General features: G+C 45.6%; 2 protein-coding genes across 2 annotated transcripts in view; both read right to left on the bottom strand.

Annotated features, from left to right (window-relative positions):
* The window catches only part of USP18 (ubiquitin specific peptidase 18), an 11965-nt gene extending 3629 nt beyond the window's left edge, over positions 1 to 8336 (bottom strand). The window contains exons 1-6 of the mRNA XM_005425318.3: positions 8252 to 8336; positions 5278 to 5454; positions 4531 to 4627; positions 2852 to 2997; positions 1300 to 1379; positions 366 to 512 (exon numbers count right to left, since the gene is read on the bottom strand). Coding sequence (XP_005425375.1) covers positions 366 to 512; positions 1300 to 1379; positions 2852 to 2997; positions 4531 to 4627; positions 5278 to 5446 — 639 coding nt within the window. The 5' untranslated portion in view covers positions 5447 to 5454; positions 8252 to 8336. The remainder of the gene's footprint in view (positions 1 to 365; positions 513 to 1299; positions 1380 to 2851; positions 2998 to 4530; positions 4628 to 5277; positions 5455 to 8251) is intronic.
* Positions 8337 to 11409: 3073 nt separating this feature from the next.
* On the bottom strand, positions 11410 to 15346 carry TUBA8 (tubulin alpha 8). Its single transcript, XM_031060517.1, has 4 exons — positions 15213 to 15346; positions 14003 to 14151; positions 12800 to 13480; positions 11410 to 11697 (listed from the first exon to the last, which is right to left on the bottom strand). The coding sequence occupies exons 1-4, from the start codon at positions 15238 to 15240 to the stop codon at positions 11410 to 11412; spliced, it is 1146 nt and encodes a 381-aa protein (XP_030916377.1). The 5' UTR covers positions 15241 to 15346.
* Positions 15347 to 17242: the final 1896 nt, after the last annotated feature.

Here is a 17242-nt window from a genome sequence, read left to right as displayed (position 1 = left end):
TTTATTTCTACATTATTTCAGAGGGCCCAAGCAAACAGCAAAGTTACAGAAGGCATGTTTTATTCAAAGGATAAAATACTGCAGACTGAAACAAAAGGTATCTAATTTTCTCCTAGTTGCTGCTGTGATTACAATAGTTGGGAATAAAAAGGGGTACACATATTCCACAGAGGAGGTATTGGTGTATAAATGTCTTTTATACCTACTTCAAAGCCTTAAAGGTTTTCAAAGCAGCTCCTTTATGCTGAAACAGTATAAAGTGGTCAGAGAATCTATAAGGTCCAGTGGTCCACTGGCATTTGAAAAATCCACTATGAGCAGAGGGGAATCATCTCCTAAGGAAAAGGTGCTGCTGCTAAACTTACCAGAGTCTTCAGCCTGTGAGAATTGGCATCCAGCACTGGGAGTGGAAGGGTTAACATGGTGCTTTTGCTCTTTACTTCAAAAGAGCATTTCTGACAGGCCACATGCTCCTGTATGCAGATCATGTACAAGTCACGCAGCTCTTTAACCTGGAGGGGTGAAAAAAAAAGCCAAAACAAGGTTTATGAAGAAGACAGCTGAGCTGTTTCCCTGTGGGTGGGAAAGCCCCTGTGGTCACACATTCCAAGCAAGGTTATTCCTCTGAGATTGGAACTAAGATGTGACAATGACTTATGTGGACAGGGTACTTCCCACAATTTAAAGGAGAACAACTCCTTCCCTTCATTCCCTAACAGAGGGGAAAGAGACAGCCTGTAAGATCAGAGAGTTAAATATCTGCTTTCATGCAGAATTGTTCTGTTTTGCTTGAAACTGCAACAGGAGCCTGTCTTTGGTACTAATAAAACTGTGACAGTCAGTCAGGGAAGAGTCACTTTTCCCAGTCCCATGGGAGGAGCTGTTACATACATCACATCCTATCAGTGACTAATTAGAGTGAAATGCACGTGGCTGACTTCAAAGAATGGAAAAGCTGTGTCAAGATATACCAATAAACGCTTACAGAAATTTGGGGGGAAAAGGAAATTAAATTCAACCAAATACAATGCTGCAAAAAGATCAATCTTTTAGTTATTTATCAGCTCTCCCATTAGAATGGACACTGGCATGCCCTGAAAGCAGGATGAGCAAAATTTTACTGTGATTCAAAATGTCAAAGCTTATGAAACAAAGATTCTCTGTCCCATTTGAAAGATGCAATGAAAGATAATTTTAAAACTTTAACTTAGGACAATTGCCAGTGAATGAGATCCTTCAAGGAGCATAGGAAACCACACATGATAAGGGGCAAAGGTTCATTTCAGTCACCATCCTTACCAGCTCTGGCTTTTTCATCTGCTTCTTTAACAAGTTCCAGAGAGTCAGAAAGAGCTGAGCAGCATCATGCTGCACAAACACTGCACAAGCAGAAAACACAGCCTCAATCAGTATCATGAACAGCACCCAGCACAGATTTCCCACAAATGGCAAAGGGAGATTTGTTGTCCCCTCTTAGACCCAGTTTCTTGTCCCTTGCTCCTCCCTGCAGGGACAGAGCTTAGACTGAGCACCAGCTGCAATTTCTCCATGTGACCTGAGTAGGCACTGGGAGAAGACAGGAGTGTTTGTACCACCCAGTATCACCAGATGCAGGGACAAGAGGATGCTCAATACCTACCAGAGAATGCTTTGGATTGCAAGGAGCCCTAAATTTCAAATGGTCCCACTCCCCCCCACCATGGGCAAAGACTCCTTCCAGCAAACCCTTTCCAATCTGGCCTTGAACACTCGCAGGGACGCAGCACCCACAGCTTTTCTGGTCATTCTTCACCAGTGTCTCACCACTCCCACAGTAAAAAAATTTCTTCCCAATATTCAATCTAAACCAGCTCTCCATTTCAAGCCATAACCCCTTATCTTATCACTTCTATGTCACATGTCCTACCATGCCTTTGTAAACAGTCCCCTTTGAATCCTCCTCAGAAACAATGCAGGGAAGATTCTGTTCTCTTTTTCACCTTTATTACTCCACAGACCTGTTTTCCCCATCCCCTCATGTCCCAGGAAGGCTAAAATGCTTCTGAGTGCTGAGACTAAAATGACAGCAGGCCCTATCCACGTGTCACACAGAGATAAGATAAACCCCTTGATCTCTGTGTCTCCTTAACTGGAAGAGAGATGGCTGACTGCAAAGCCACTCAGAGTCAGGAGAAAAATGATGCAAACAGGGATACTGAGTTTATCTTGTGTTCCTCTTTCATAAACATCAGGGCACCTCCCTTTTCAGTTCTGAAAACTGCTGTTTGGGCTTTTATATGACAAAGATAAGGGCATTTGGTAATATCCTGTGTATTGCACACATAGACAGACTCTTGGCATCCCACTGTCACTGGTCACTCATGCATTAAAAACCTCTCTCTTTTAAAACTTTGGCCAGCTGGGAGATTTAGCCTGAAAATTCTTCTCCCTGCCCTTATAAGAAGGAGCAGGAGGGGGATCTGTGCAAACTCATTCTCTTTTCCACACCATCCCTTTCTTCTAAACAGTAACAGCAGCTATTTCACTATCATGATAAAGTACAGCAAGACAAATCAAACAATGACCTGTCCTCTCTGCCCTGCACAGCACCCATAGCTGAATCTTCTAGCAGCCTGACAGTCCTCCCACCCTTTGGATAGCAGCAAATACATTCAGCAGGGTTTGTTTTTATCTCTCTTCAGTAAGACACAGCATTGCACTCAGCTGGGAGGCAGCTGCAAGGAGCACTGTGTCACTGTGAACCTAACTCCTGACATTTCTGAATTCCTGGAGGAGATGCTGGGGTCTGGGCTGCTTGTATGTGCTGGATAAATGCAGACAGAGGTGGGCATGATGAGGCAGGGCTGCTTACATTCCACTCTGTGCTCTGAAAGGCAGCAAGCCAGCTCTGTGGGACCAACAGCTTTGCGCTTGCCACACTGCATCTTCTCCAGCAGCAGGAGCATCTGGTACGGGACATTGCTCCTCCTCTGGGCAGGAGAGGATGGCACTGTGATCCTGGAAGGGGGAGAAGCAACACCAGAGGTGAATAGAGGTTCAATGGAGAAATGTCAGACATCACACCTGAAGGAGCACAGGTCAGCAGCAGGGACAGCAGCTCAGGAGGAACCAGAATGGGAACGTTTTCAGCAAAAAAAGGGAAAAGGGAAAGGGAGTCCCACAGTGCAGGATGACAGCTCTAAAGTAAAAGGCCAAAATTTTAAGTTGGATTGTTCCTGAATAAGAGACAAGCCAAGCAGGATCTCAAGTGCTTTCTGGCCTCTAGAACCATTAGTTACAGCCAATTCCAGACCTTTTTTCTTCCCACCCATTGATGTCCTCACTCTCAACATGCCCTCAGAATTTCATGGGGACACATATCATAATGCTTCTCTTTCAACTGTATGCCAACAAAACATCTTAATTCTCCCTAAATTCATTGTAGCCCACAGGTTTTTCTTTCTTCAAATAAGCATGGTAACTAACAGTTTACATTATTTAGCTTTGCCCATTGATGACACCTATCATTTCTGCATGTCTGAAATTTGTCCTTTCTCCTCTGCTCAGCAGTGAGCATGTAAGAAAGGACTGAATGGGAATGATCCACTTAGATTACTAAATCTGCAGTGGAGTGAGTAAACTGAAAACAAAGCAAACCAGTTATTAGTGTGGTCAGGAACCCAAATCCTCCTCAAAACACAGAGAGACAACAGTCAAGCAAAACAAAGTGATGCTAGGTATTCATAATCTGCAACAACACTTCTCTCTCAGGGGCTAGCCAGGGCAGTCAGGGCCCAAAGGCCAGGGATTAGGGTATGTCTGTGTTTACATGCTTCAAGGGACAAAATTAATAGTGGATATGGCTACACACATCATATCCTTTATTATAAAGTCTGTGAGTAAACCTGGAACAAAATTATATATTTTTATATATATATATATTAAATAAATATAATTACTATATATAATTATTATATATAAAATGATACATTAATTTATAAATTAATAATTATAAATTAATTGTTATAAATTAATTTATAAATTAAAAATTATCATTGCTATATGTTATAATATTTTTATATTGTAATATTTATATATTTAATATAATAATATATTATGATGTTTATGTATTTAATATAATAATATACATCCTTAATATATAAATATAATATCTATTTAATATTTCTATATTATATTTAAATTATTATGTATTATAATGCTATTATAATTTAGAAGTAAATTTATAAGAAATTTATAAATTATATAAAATTATCCTGTTAGGGAAAAGAGAGAGACACAAACCACAAAGACTCAGTTCAGGACACAAATCAGAGATTATTTACAAGTCTGAACGCTGCAGCTTCTACCTTTGCAGGGCCTGTCAGTGCATGACAGACAGCACAAGGCAGAGACTTTGCTGAGGGACCAAAAGCATCCTGATAGCACCTCAGTGATGCAGTGATGCCTTCAAAAGTACATCCCATGTGAAAGAAGGAGTGGAGATAGGAGTGCAGCAATGGAAACATCCCAGGGAGGTGAAACAGGAGGTACCTCCGGAGTATCCTGGTGAAGTGGATGTTCATGAGGAACACCTGGAGCAGGGAGTTCAGACAGCAGCTCTGCCCAAGGTTGTACAGTCCAATAGCTTCTGTAGGGGACAAAAAGACCAAGTGAGGCCTGGGGATAGGCACAAGAAAAGAAAGTGAAAGTTATTTGAAAGTGGCAAACTCTTCTTGTGCGCATTCAACCATTCAGTCTATGGGCTCAGCATCTTGGTCGGGCCTGATAAAGTGTTCAATCTATTCTTCTGTTGATCAAGCAGATAATATTTGGTTTTGTTTGGCAACTGACAGAAGAGATCAAAGTAAACCTGGCTAATGATTCTCAGATTTCTGCCAGTTCCTCTTTTTCAGTCCTCTCATAACACACCTAAACATAAAATAGAGCAACAGGAGGCAAAGACTGCCTGTATGAGGAGAGTAACCAGGGCCTAGTCCATGGTTTAGTAAATCCAGCGATGCTGGCTGTGTTTGGAGAGAGACAGAGCCAGCAGCTAGGCACTTTTGGCTGCAATGGCCAATTCGACGACTTAAATACAGAAAAAGCTCTGAGATTTTCATGCATTCCATTCTAAAAAAACTCAGAATTGTTACTTGGCAAGGCAAAATGAGAATCATCTGTATATTCCTCAGTGAAGAGATAAGGAATAGGAGAAAATTATGCCTGTGGACAGGGAAGGGAACAGCAGGCATGAGAAATAGAAAATATGACAGCGAAGAATAGGCAAAACATTATTACCATTTTTTAAGTCTGCCAGACCAAAGACTGATGTCAGCTTCTGGTTTTTGGCCTTCACCTCTTTGGTTTCCTCTTTATTATTCTGTACTTCAATTTCGGCCTCCATGACCTCGCTTGGTGCCACCTCTGGTTTCTTGCTTCTTTCTTGATGTCCACTCGTCTGTCCCATCAACAATACTGCTCAAGGACAGAAGAGACCTTTCCATTATGAAAAAGGTGAAATGAAAAAACCATTGCATGGTTTGGGTTGGAAAGGAACCTTAAAGATCATCTAATTTCAACCCCCTGCCACCTGCAGGGATGTCACCCACTATATCAGGTTGCTCAAGGCCCCATCCAGCTCAGCCTGGAATATCAATAAAATCAGTCAGATCACTGCAAGAGCAGGTGGGATATTTGAATCAACATGGGTGCTGAGGTGTGCAGGCTATTGCTAAAGGAACAGAAACAGAGTCTGACAACAATTGCTCATCCTGTCTTCCTCTGGTGGCTAAATAAATAAATAAATGAATCTTCAGTTCCACAGAAACAGCTCCATCTAGCCAAGGAACTCTATATATCCCTGTTCAGGAAGATTTGGTAAATAAGATTATTAGAATTGTCCAAAAGCAGATGTTTATATTTTAAAAAGTAGTGCAAGTATTGAAAAGCATTGAAATATTTATAAATATAAATATTTTATATTTTAAAAAGTAGCCAAGGTCAAGTTTCACCTTCTCTTCTGACCAGATAAGTGGTTTCTCTACTGGGCTCCCTGTTTTAAGCCCTGAGTCACAGCACTGCTGTGGCACTTTGGACTGTAATTTTGAAAGATATTTTAGTACCAACAAACCAGTTTCTTTTTCTGTTCCTTCAACTGATCACAGGCAAAGTAACTGTTCATGCAAAAGAACCACTATAATGCCTTGATTTTTAAGGGAGTATTCAACAGACCATTACTCTGACTGTCTCCTGGGACTCAGCTACTAAAGCAAAATAAAAATATGCAAACAAAACAGTCTGATAAAAGTTCAAATGCAACTACATAAAAGTGAAATTTTCTAAAAGCCCACTGCCAACATGGAGACAGAATCAGAAAAAAGTGGATATTCACGGGGAAAGGATGGGGGGTGGAGAACCAAAAAAGGCTCAGAAATTATTATTTTACAAATATTAAACAGCACATAAAATCAGCCTAAGGCCAAGCACTTGAAAGAATGAAGAAAAACTACTAAGAAAGGGAAATAAGCAAAATCCTGGTTGTCTTTCATAAAAGAAAAAAAAAAAAAAAGGTAAAATCTTTGCTTTAAAAGCATAGTTTTGGGTTAACTATGCCTAATAGTGTCAAAGTTACTGAAGATTCAGGCAGAAAAGCTAGAAATGGATTTTTTTGTCCCTGATTATTACCTTTAAGCTTAAGTATACTTATTTCCAGTTGTACTTTTGATCATTTAGTTTTGAAGATTTCTTTTAAGCCCTAAGTGTCCCACACTAAGATTCACCAAATATTGTCGAATTTGCTGAGAAGTTTTTTTGGGAGGGAAAAACCAAACTCTGAAAGACAGATAGATGAGCATTATTTTTTATACCCAAACACGGTGATTAGAACAGCTATGCAGGAAAAGATAAATTTCATCTAATTTCTCTCTTGCCAAAATAGAGCCTGAACACCGACTGCCTGTTTTCCTGGAGATGACGACACATTCAGGTTTCTGAAAGCTGAGCTGGAGTTTAGCTGGTGTAGAACCAGCCAGGAGGTGAGGGATGCTCCCAGGCAGTGGGAATGTTGAAAGAGACAGAAAGGAGAGGGATAGGCAGTGCAGAGGTAGCTAAACATAGCTAGGGATGGATTGGGGATAAAGAAAACATGCAAGACACAGGTTTTGACAGGAAAGGGAGGACTAAGAGTGGGATTAAAGAGCAAGAACAGGGCTGAATAGCTTTGGGCGGCTCGAAGAAAAGGTAGAAAGATCTTAAGAAACTTTGGAAGGAAGGTGCAGGGGGATACAAGAAGATTTGTGTCTCTGGTTCCATGAAATTCGCTCCCAGTCACCACTACCAAGGATCCTGTTGTGGCAGCAGGGACACAAACAGAACTTCCCAACCCCTGGAACCTGCTCGTTTCAGCTATCAGAAATACAGCCTTCCTAAGACTTGCACTTGACCTCCTTTTCCCTGCACAGGTACATAAAACAACAGGCGAGCGAGGCAAGGAGCTGAGCAGCAGGCTCTCCTCCTGATCCCCATTTCTCCTCTCTCACCGGAGCAGCAGCGTTGCTTTGCTTTCCTTTGCAGGTCAGGGGTGTGATTGGTACCTCAGTGCCCCAGCTGGCACCAGCTCTGGGCAGAGAACAGGGAGCAGAGATACCCTCCTCGCACCCTGCAGCCCATCATCATCATCATCATCATCATCATCATAACCCTCACACTCCTCTCCCTCAGCCAGCCTAGTGTCCTCCCTTTCTCCCTGCCCTGCTCCAGTCTCCATCTGCTCTCCCAAGACTCCGGCTTCTCACCACAAACCCCGAGCTGTCCCTTCCCTGTGCCCGAGAAGGGTTCCCACTGCAGTCCTTGTCCCTTCCCTGCCAGCTCCTTTTCCTCCCCGGGGATCCTGGGCTGCCGGTGATGCTCAGGCAGGCGGTGGCTGCAGCAGGGACGCCAGGCTGGATGGGGCTCAGAGCAATCTGTTCTCGGGGCAGGTGTCCCTGCCCCTCAGCACGGGGGCTGGAACTAGATGATTTCAAGGTCCCTTCCAACCCAAACTATTCTGTTTCTATGGCCGCCCTGAGATGCTGGCTCCAGCAGAGGCTCAGTGTGACAATCTCGAGGGGAAAGAAGCACCTAAGAGCGCCTCACCTCCACACTTCAGCGGGATGCGACTGAGACTTCCCACTTGGCTGCCAAACTACTCCGTTATTATCTCTCTATTTCCTCCCCTCCTGACACACTGCGCGTCCAGCATCCAATCTCACAAAGCAGCGAAACGCTTTCTTACCGATTCACGCTCGCCGCGCACCCGCTGACACGGGGCAGCACCGCACGGAGGGACCGCTCATCCGGGGGAGCGGCAGGGCTGCGGGATCCGGCGCGTCAGGCAGCGGCAGCGCCCGCCCCGCTCTCAGAGCCGCTCAGTTTTCATTTCCCGCTCGGCCGGGAGCAGACACAGAAAGTGAAACTCGGAGCCGCCCTGCGCCGCCTCCCGGCACGGAGGGGGCTGGGAGAAAGGGAGCGAGGGGTTTTCACTGCCGGTTCTTTGTCCCTTAATGCGGATCAATTCGCGTGTGACTTCTGGAGGAAGCGTTGTGAGGCTGAACTGCCCGCGCACAGCTGCGCTCCCAGCCCTGTGCCAGGGACATCTGTGCAGCCCCACTGAGCCGTGGGGAGGAGACACGCACGGGAGGATTTCGCAGGGGTTATCTGGAACCCGTCAGGGATGTCCTTGTGGAGAGGTCCCAGCTGCAAACCCTCTGCTCACGCTGCCTGGCTCTGTCGGAGGCAGGACCACTCTTCAGTTCTTAGCAGCTGAGGTGTTCACTCGAGGCACAGGGACAGTGAAAATTGCCCTGAATCGTCACGGGGGGTGATGTGGACATCTGTAGGGACTTCTGAGCAGAACGGCACAAATGACTCAGTGTCTTGGCTTGTGGCAGAGGCTCTCAGCAATATTTTAAATTTAGTGATGTTCCCTTTCTATTACTGGCTTGTGTGGCGACTGCCCGATAGAAGGAAGGAAGGAAGGGAGAGAGGAGAACCTCTAAGCCATAAATTGCCCAGAGAGAACGAAACCACCTGAGCAAAGTGCAAAAGGACACTGGAGGGTGAACAGGAGCTAGATCTGCCAGGTGGAAGTTGCTAAAGCAGCTTGGTAAGGACCCCTGTGAGAGCCTGGGCGCTCAGTTAGGAGGAGTATTAAGAGTATTTTAAGCTTTGCCTGCGGAACTCACGACACGGCACGGCACTTCCAAAGCAGGCAGCAGGCTGAGCCCAGAAAATGGGCTCAGATGAAGGGAGACTCAAACTGAAAGGAGCAGTGTTTGAGTGTCTGAACACACTGCCCTTGGACAAAAACTGCTGATAATTACCATGGCACTCCTAATGTCCAAATAGCTCCAAAAAGTGCATTGACTGCTTCAAGAGCAGGGCTCCTGATCACTGAGTGTCCTTGCAAATAAAACAAATTGTAATGTTAGTGGTCAGGATGAGATCTAAAAAGCCTTCGGGAAGTTAAGAATTCCAAATCCAATGTTATGGCCAATGAGCCAACGTGAATTGCCTCATCTGAGATGTGAATGTCCCAGTACTTTGGAGAGGAGCTTTCACAGCTGAGTCATTGTGTCAGGTAGGATGACAAGGACTTATCCCACCTCGCAGGATTGCCTCTTATCAGCCCCTTCCTTATCTGGAAAGCCAGGCTGAAGCCTCAGGTGTGCACGCCCTTCTGCACCTGGGAGGCCCCTCTGTGCATCATTGGAGCAGCAGCCAGTGATTGCTCAAGCCGTGAGCACCAACAGCCGGTCTCTTACAGCACCTGGGCAGTTCCAGCCATGGTTGAGTGTTTGAGCAGAGTGCACTGCTGGAACAATTTGGTTTTCTTGGTTTAGGAACATGGCTTCTTGGTTTAGGAACATCGTTTCTGCCTTACACCTCTGTACAGAAGACTGGGATCAAACCTTGTTTCCTCCCATTTCCCCCCATTCCATATTCCAGGGAAATCCAGTCCAGGTTAACCCATCCCATATTCTGGGAAGATCCAGTCTGGGGTTTTCCCCATTCCATATTCCAGGGAAATCCAGTCCAGGTTTTCCCCATTCCATATTCCATGGAAATCCAGTCCAGGTTTTCCCACATTCCGTATTCTGGGATGATCCAGTCTGGGGTTTTCCCCATTCCATAATCTGGGAAAAATCCTGTCCAGATTTTTTCTCCATTCCATATTCCAGGAAAAAAATCCAGTCCGAGTTTCCCCTCATTCCATATTCCAGGAAAAAAATCCAGTCCGGGTTTCCCCTCATTCCATATTGCAGGAAAAAAAATCCAGTCTGGGTTTTCCCCCGTTCCATATTTCAGGAAAAAAAATCCAGTCTGGGTTTTCCCCCATTCCATATTCCAGGAAAAAAATCCAGTCTGGGTTTTTTTACCCATTCCATATACCAGGTAAATCCACTCCGGGTTTGCCCCCTCCCATTCCGTATTCCGTGGAAATCCATTCCGGGTTTTCCGCGATGCCCCATCCCGGCTCATCCCGGTATTTTTGGGATGCTGCAATCCCGGTCGATTCTGGTTTCCTTCATTCCAGCCAGCGTCAGGTTTAAGGTGAAAAGCAGCGAGGTTTGCTCGGCTTGGTGAATGAGGCTCAGAGCGGGATTCAGTGAAATCCCTGCGGAATTCCCTGTCCAGGGCCGCCCCGGGGGGGTCAGTGAGGATGAGGAGGGGCAGGACAGCCCCAGGTGTGGTCAGTGAGGATGAGGAGGGTCAGGGCAGTCCCAGATGTGGTCAGTGAGGATGAGGAGGGTCAGGACAGTCCCAGATGAGGTCAGTGAGGATGAGGAGGGTCGGGGCAGTCCCAGATGTGGTCAGTGAGGATGAGGAGGGTCAGGACAGCCCCAGATGTGGTCAGTGAGGATGAAAAGGGTCGGGGCAGTCCCAGGTGTGGTCAGTGAGGATGAGGAGGGGCTGGCCCTGCTCAGGGCTGCTTTCGGGGGGATCCTGTACCTGCTGGAGGGGGTGATCTCTGGGAATCTCCCAAAGGACAGCAGTGACAGCATGTGCAGTGCAGGGGGAACACCTGGGCGCCCCTGGGGCATTGCTCAGGTGTGCAGAGGGACAATCCCTGCGCCCCAGGGCAGTGCAGGAGAGGGGAGCAGCACACCTGAGCAGGCGGGGGTGCAGGGAAGATCCTTTTTCTTTCTCATTTTCATTTCTTCTTCCCAATCCCATCCCAGTGCTCCCAGTCCCTCTCAAGTGCCCCCCAGTCCCTCCCTAGTGTGCCCCAGGGACCCCAGACTGCAGCTGATGGTATCTTATCTAATTTGCCTGTCATTTATGCAATAAAAAATGTCCTCTCCTAAATTTACATTTACAACATACAGAAAAGCTGAGCTAATTGTTGGCACGCACCATACAGTGACACAGAGACGAAATGTATTTTTTTAATTACTCCCCATCATTCTCTTCTTCGAACGAGTCAGTTCCCACTTCTTCATAGTCCTTTTCCAGGGCAGCCAAGTCCTCTCTGGCCTCTGCAAACTCTCCCTCCTCCATGCCTTCTCCCACGTACCAGTGCACGAAGGCTCTCTTGGCGTACATCAGGTCAAACTTGTGGTCCAGCCGTGCCCAGGCCTCGGCGATGGCCGTGGTGTTGCTCAGCATGCAGACTGCCCGCTGCACCTGGGCCAGGTCTCCTCCAGGAACAACCGTAGGGGGCTGGTAGTTGATCCCAACCTGGAAACAGGGATGGGAGAGAAGGCTGTACGACTTATTTATATGTGCAATTTATTTCCTAACAGCGGGAGCAGGAGGCAGCCAAAGAGCTGAAGGAAGGTGGGTGAAGTTACAGGTGCTGGGGTGGAGTGGTGCCAGGTGGCAAAGGCATGCCAAAGAGCATGAAACTCACTCTAAAATCTATACAATTCTACTGTTTAATGTGTGGTGGTCTTCGCAGGGGTCCCAAGACGAGGGAAGAGATGAAAATCTTGACTCCATGTTTCAGAAGGCTGATTTATTATTTTATTATATATATTATATATATATAAAGTTTTATTCCTCATTGTGGGCTCTTTGGGATGAGCTATTGGGTTAAAAGGGAAATAATCCAGGTGTCAGTTCTTAATTGGATAGTTTAGTCTTAAAAGACCTTGTAACAAGAGATTGTTGGCCATTTTTTGCCTTCTAATGAAAAGCTGCTGAACTTATGGTTGTGAAACTGTTTTACTGGTAAGAAATAATCAACACCTGAGTCTGAACATGAATTACTGTCTCGAGTGCCTTCAATCCAGACCCAGAGAAACCAATGACTGGGGTATCCCCATACCCCATGTTCTGGGGGAAATAGGAAAAATAGACAAGATAGAAAACTTTAAAAATACATGTTTTCTGCTAGACTGAACCTCCCCTTTCAACACTAAAGAGAAGCTTGTAGCAGCCCTGTGGGATTCACATTCTCTGAACCTGAGAGAAGCAGAGAAAAGAATGATCAAAACAGGTCTTATCTCATTTGCTGCACTTTGTGCAAATTGGAATGCATAGTGTAAGATTGTTTACCTGAAGGGAATTGGTAATTATATTCTGGTGTGAGTTTTGATTCATTGGCCAATTGGATCCAGGTGTGTGTGTGTTGGGACTTGTTGGCTGACAGTCGCGAGACACTGGGTGGTTGAGTGCTTGGCAGATTGAGTTTAAATGTAGTGTAATATAATATAGAATAGTATAGTATAATAAAGTAATTAGTTAGCCTTCTGATAAGATGGAGTCAGATGCACCATTCCTCCTGGACATGGGACAAAATAGAGCCCTACTCACCTTGATATCTACTGAATCCACTCACCTTGAACCCTGTTGGACACCAGTCGACAAACTGGATGGTTCTCTTGGTCTTGATGGCAGCGATGGCCACGTTGACGTCCTTGGGGACGACATCCCCGCGGTAGAGCATGCAGCAGGCCATGTACTTGCCGTGCCTGGGGTCACACTTGACCATCTGGTTGTTGGGCTCGAAGCAGGCGTTGGTGATCTCGGCCACGGAGAGCTGCTCGTGGTGCGCCCTGTCGCAGGAGATGATGGGCGCGTAGGTCACCAGCGGGAAGTGGATGCGCGGGTAGGGCACCAGGTTGGTCTGGAACTCGGTCAGGTCCACGTTGAGGGCGCCGTCGAAGCGCAGCGAGGCGGTGATGGAGGACACGATCTGGCTGATGAGGCGGTTCAGGTTGGTGTAGGTGGGGCGCTCAATGGCCAGGTTGCGGCGGCAGATGTCGTAGATGGCCTCGTTGTCCACCATGAAGGCGCAGTCCGAGTGCTCCAGCGTGGTGTGCGTGGTCAGGATGGAGTTGTAGGGCTCCACCACAGCAGTGGAGACCTGAGGGGCTGGGTAGATGGCGAACTCCAGTTTGGACTTCTTGCCATAATCCACAGAGAGGCGTTCCATCAGCAGGGAGGTGAATCCAGAGCCGGTACCGCCACCAAAGCTGTGGAAGATCAGGAATCCTTGCAGCCCAGAGCAGGCATCGGTCTGGAAAGCAAAAGAAAAAGTGAAACAGCAGGGGCTGAAAAAGGTGGAAAAGACTTTGCTATGCGAGCTCACCCTGAGCTGAAGGAGTGAGCAGACATAGGCAGTATACAGCATAGATTTCATGTCAGGTTTTCCTGGGAAAGGGCTGGTGATAGTTCCAACCTTTGCTTTCCTCACCGTCTCAACTTATGACATAGGGATCTGTCCAGGCCTCTCTCTCTCTGAACTTCACACTGCTCTGTTATTCTAGCTGAAACCAGCAATGTACAACTGCATAATCCACCCTTCACTATCAGTATTGGTGCTCTAGGGCTGTGCTAATAATTAAAGATTACGTATTCATAACCACTTTATAGAAATGCCTGGAGGCATGCAGCTGGGAAGGGAACTACTGGGCTTCTCTCTTCTATACCATGTCCAGGATACCATCTGTATGACCTGCAATCTCTTTGCTGACTGTTACTTCTGCCCTTCTTTCTTCTGCAGAGTCCAAACTGCTGCTTCAGAGCTGCTGGGACTTACCAGCTTACGGACACGATCCAGCACCATATCAATGCTTTCCTTGCCAATGGTGTAGTGGCCACGGGCATAGTTATTGGCTGCATCCTCCTTTCCAGTGATCAGCTGTTCTGGATGAAAAAGCTCCCGGAAGGTGCCAGCCCGTACTTCATCTGAAGAAGAAAAAGAAATTGCAAGAATGTGGTTTTTGTGAGGGCTGTCCCCAGGACGAGGTGAGAGATGAGAATCTGACTCCATGTTCTCAAAAGGCTGATTTATTATTATATATTATATTATATTATATTATATTATATTATATTATATTATATTCTGCTATACTAAAACTATACTAAAGAAAGAGAAGGATGCATCAGAAGGTTTAACAAGAATGAATAATAAAAACTCGTGGCTGACTCCTCAGAGTCTGACACAGCTGGACTTTGATTGGTCATGAATTAAAAACAATTCACATGCTGGATAAACAATCTCCAAATCACATTCCAGAGCAGCAAAACATGGAGAAGCTGAGGCTTCTTATCTTCCCAGGAGAAGAAATCCTGGCAAAGGGATTTTTCAGAAAATATCACAGTGGCAGTAAGAATATGCTCCAGTGCCAACAGATTCTGGTTGTTGTTGGCATCAGGGCATGCTCTCAGTCACAGGAGCTCATGATGCCAAAAGACAGATGCTGATGGAGAAGGGAAATGTCTCCAGAGCATTTTTTCATTGTTGCATTTGTTTGATTTATTGTGCATCTTCAATCCAGCCGCTTATCTTCTCATGAGCTTGTTGGTGACAAGTACGGCATCCACAAGTCCCCAGAAAAAACAGTGTGAAGAAATTCAGGTGTCCCAATTTTTAGACATTCTTCTATCATTGGAGGGAAGCAGTCAGGTTCCTGCTTTAAATCCACACTGAAGAAAAGCAGAATCTGAATGGCAAAAATGTCATGCTAAACAAACCCAAAAGTTAAATGCTGATGTAAAGAGAAGTTGTACACACCACCATGGCTGTGTACCAGCCATTAAACTGCTGGGGATCCTCTTGTTCCTATGTTTGTAACACCTGTGGCAGAATCTGGTGTCCTGTGTCACAAGAAAATTGATTTCATGCTACCTAGTGGTAGCCCGAGGTGCAAAGGGCCACTTTGTGCCAGTGGAGACTGGTGGCACACCACGGTGATATGAGGAAAAGCAATCTCATCTCCATTTTGCACGTTTATTTCTATACTGACCTACCACAGTCGGTTCCAAGTCCACCATTACAGCCCGTGGCACGTGCTTCCCAGTGGCTGTTTCGTTGAAAAACGTGGTGAAAGAGTCATCAGAGCTGAGTTTGTCCTGCAGGTCCTTGAAGGTGCCATCAGGCTGGATGCCGTGCTCCAGGCAGAAGAGTTCCCAGCACGCATTTCCTATCTGCACTCCAGCCTGGCCCACGTGAACAGAGATGCACTCACGCTGAGGGGAGAGAGGAGGCAGGGTCAGAAAAATCAGTGTACCTTAGCCCTCCCTATTCCTGGTGGTCACCTTTTCCCAGTGTATTGCTTTTCCAAAAAACCAGTGAATTGTCACTGTCAGCTGTTTGTTTGGTTGTTCGGCCCCACGACCACAATGAGACTGCGCATGCCAGATACTGGCAGTGTGGTATTTTTGGGGTCCCCTGATGAAGGGAGGAAATGATGAATCTGACTCCATGTTCTTAGAAGGCTAATTTATTATTTTATGATATTATATTATATAAAAGAATGCTATACTAAAACTGTACTAAAGAATAGAAAAAGGCCACTTACAGGAGGCTAAACAAGATACTAACCAAAAACTCATGAGTCTCTCCTCAGAGTCCAACACAGCCTGACTGTGATTGGTCATTAAGTTAAAACAATTCACCCGTTGGATAAACAATCTCCAACCACATTCCAAAGCAGCAAAACTCAGGAGAAGCGAACGAGTTAATATTGTTTTCCTTTTTCTCTGAGGCTTCTCAGCTTCCCCAGGAGAAGAATCCTGGGCAAAGAGGATTTTTCAGAAAATATGGCAGTGACAGGACAGTTCTTTAAAAAATTGAGATCTCTGTGCTGTAGTACAGAAGTATATCAAAACAGCCAGGAAAAATAAATTTCAATTACACAAACCCCACCTTTCTTCCTGGATTGGCCCTGCTGAGGAGCACATCCCAGTTTAGTTTATTTTTACTCCTGGCTGGAACCTGACACAGCCATGTGGCATCCCTCACCCTTATGTAACCCAAGGCAGGTGATGTCTTTTGATCCTTCTACCCTCTGACAGCAGGCTAGCGTGGAAATTTGGAAGAGCTGCTTTCACCTAAGGAAATTATTCCAGATTTTCTTGGTCAAAATAAATTTTCCTTCCAACTCCTGAGCAGCCATGAATTTTACAACACAATTTTACTCCGTTGCTTGCTCAGGCAGTGCCATTGCAGTGAAGTGAAGTGTATTTGCATGATTTCCAGCATTGTTTCTGTGGCAGTCAGGAAGAGAAAACTGTGTAACACCAGGCTAAAGCAGGCAGGTGTCAATTGCTCCAAAATCCTGTACATTTAAAAGTAGAGGAGCATGAAGGCTCTGCTGCTGGATTTCATAAGTTCACAAGCAGAATTATAAAGCAAATGCTTCTGGCTTAGTCCCAGCAATTGCAACACTGGGTGTAGTGAAAGGCATTTTTTTGAGGAGAGAGTGGTTTCAGGCATGTGGATTTTTTCAGATTTGGTTTCTGCTTTGGAGCAATTAAAGCTGCCTGAGCTCTGGTTTTGTGACCCCCAGGGCCCTGTCTGTACTAGGGAGTAAAAAAAAGTCAGGTCATAGTGCTGAACACTGGCCTGTGATCTCCTGTGCTGACTGGTAATTCCTAAATATTGGCACAGGTTTGGCTTAGGCCAGTTAATATTTTCCCAGACAATGCTTGGGCACCATGCAGAAAACAACTCATTGTCAAGAATGGTTTCCAGTGAGCAGCTCACTGACCACTGCCAGGCTTTGGAGAGGGAAGGAGAACTGAGATGCCCAGCTGTGAAGCAGGCCTGGCTTTAAGGGCAGAGGATGGTCCTCACTCATTCTTGCTTTGTAATATTGCATTTAGAGATAACCGATGGCACTGTCAGATTTGACCAGTTAATTTTTTTAAAATGAAATTCTGTAACTGCTTACCCAGCAGAATCATTCTGTGACCTGAGAATTAAATGTGTTCTCCCCAAAAACTAAATTTTCAGTCACAATGTGTGACCAGCAACATCTCTGGAGCAGTGTTA

Source organism: Geospiza fortis, unplaced genomic scaffold (assembly GCF_000277835.1).
Source record: "Geospiza fortis unplaced genomic scaffold, GeoFor_1.0 scaffold13, whole genome shotgun sequence".
Classification (NCBI taxonomy): Eukaryota; Metazoa; Chordata; class Aves; order Passeriformes; family Thraupidae; genus Geospiza; species Geospiza fortis.
Note: the sequence above shows the minus strand (reverse complement) of the source record. Positions and strands in the feature narration are given on the sequence as shown.

Bases quoted from the DNA above. Each gene is read 5' to 3' on its own strand.
- TUBA8 (XM_031060517.1), bottom strand. From the start codon at position 15,240: ATGGTGGACTTGGAACCGACTGTGGTAG. The intron at 14,152-15,212 runs GTCAGTATAGAA...TTTCTTCTTCAG, and splicing joins CTTGGAACCGACTGTGGTAG to ATGAAGTACGGGCTGGCACC. The intron at 13,481-14,002 runs GTAAGTCCCAGC...TTTGCTTTCCAG, and splicing joins TGGATCGTGTCCGTAAGCTG to ACCGATGCCTGCTCTGGGCT.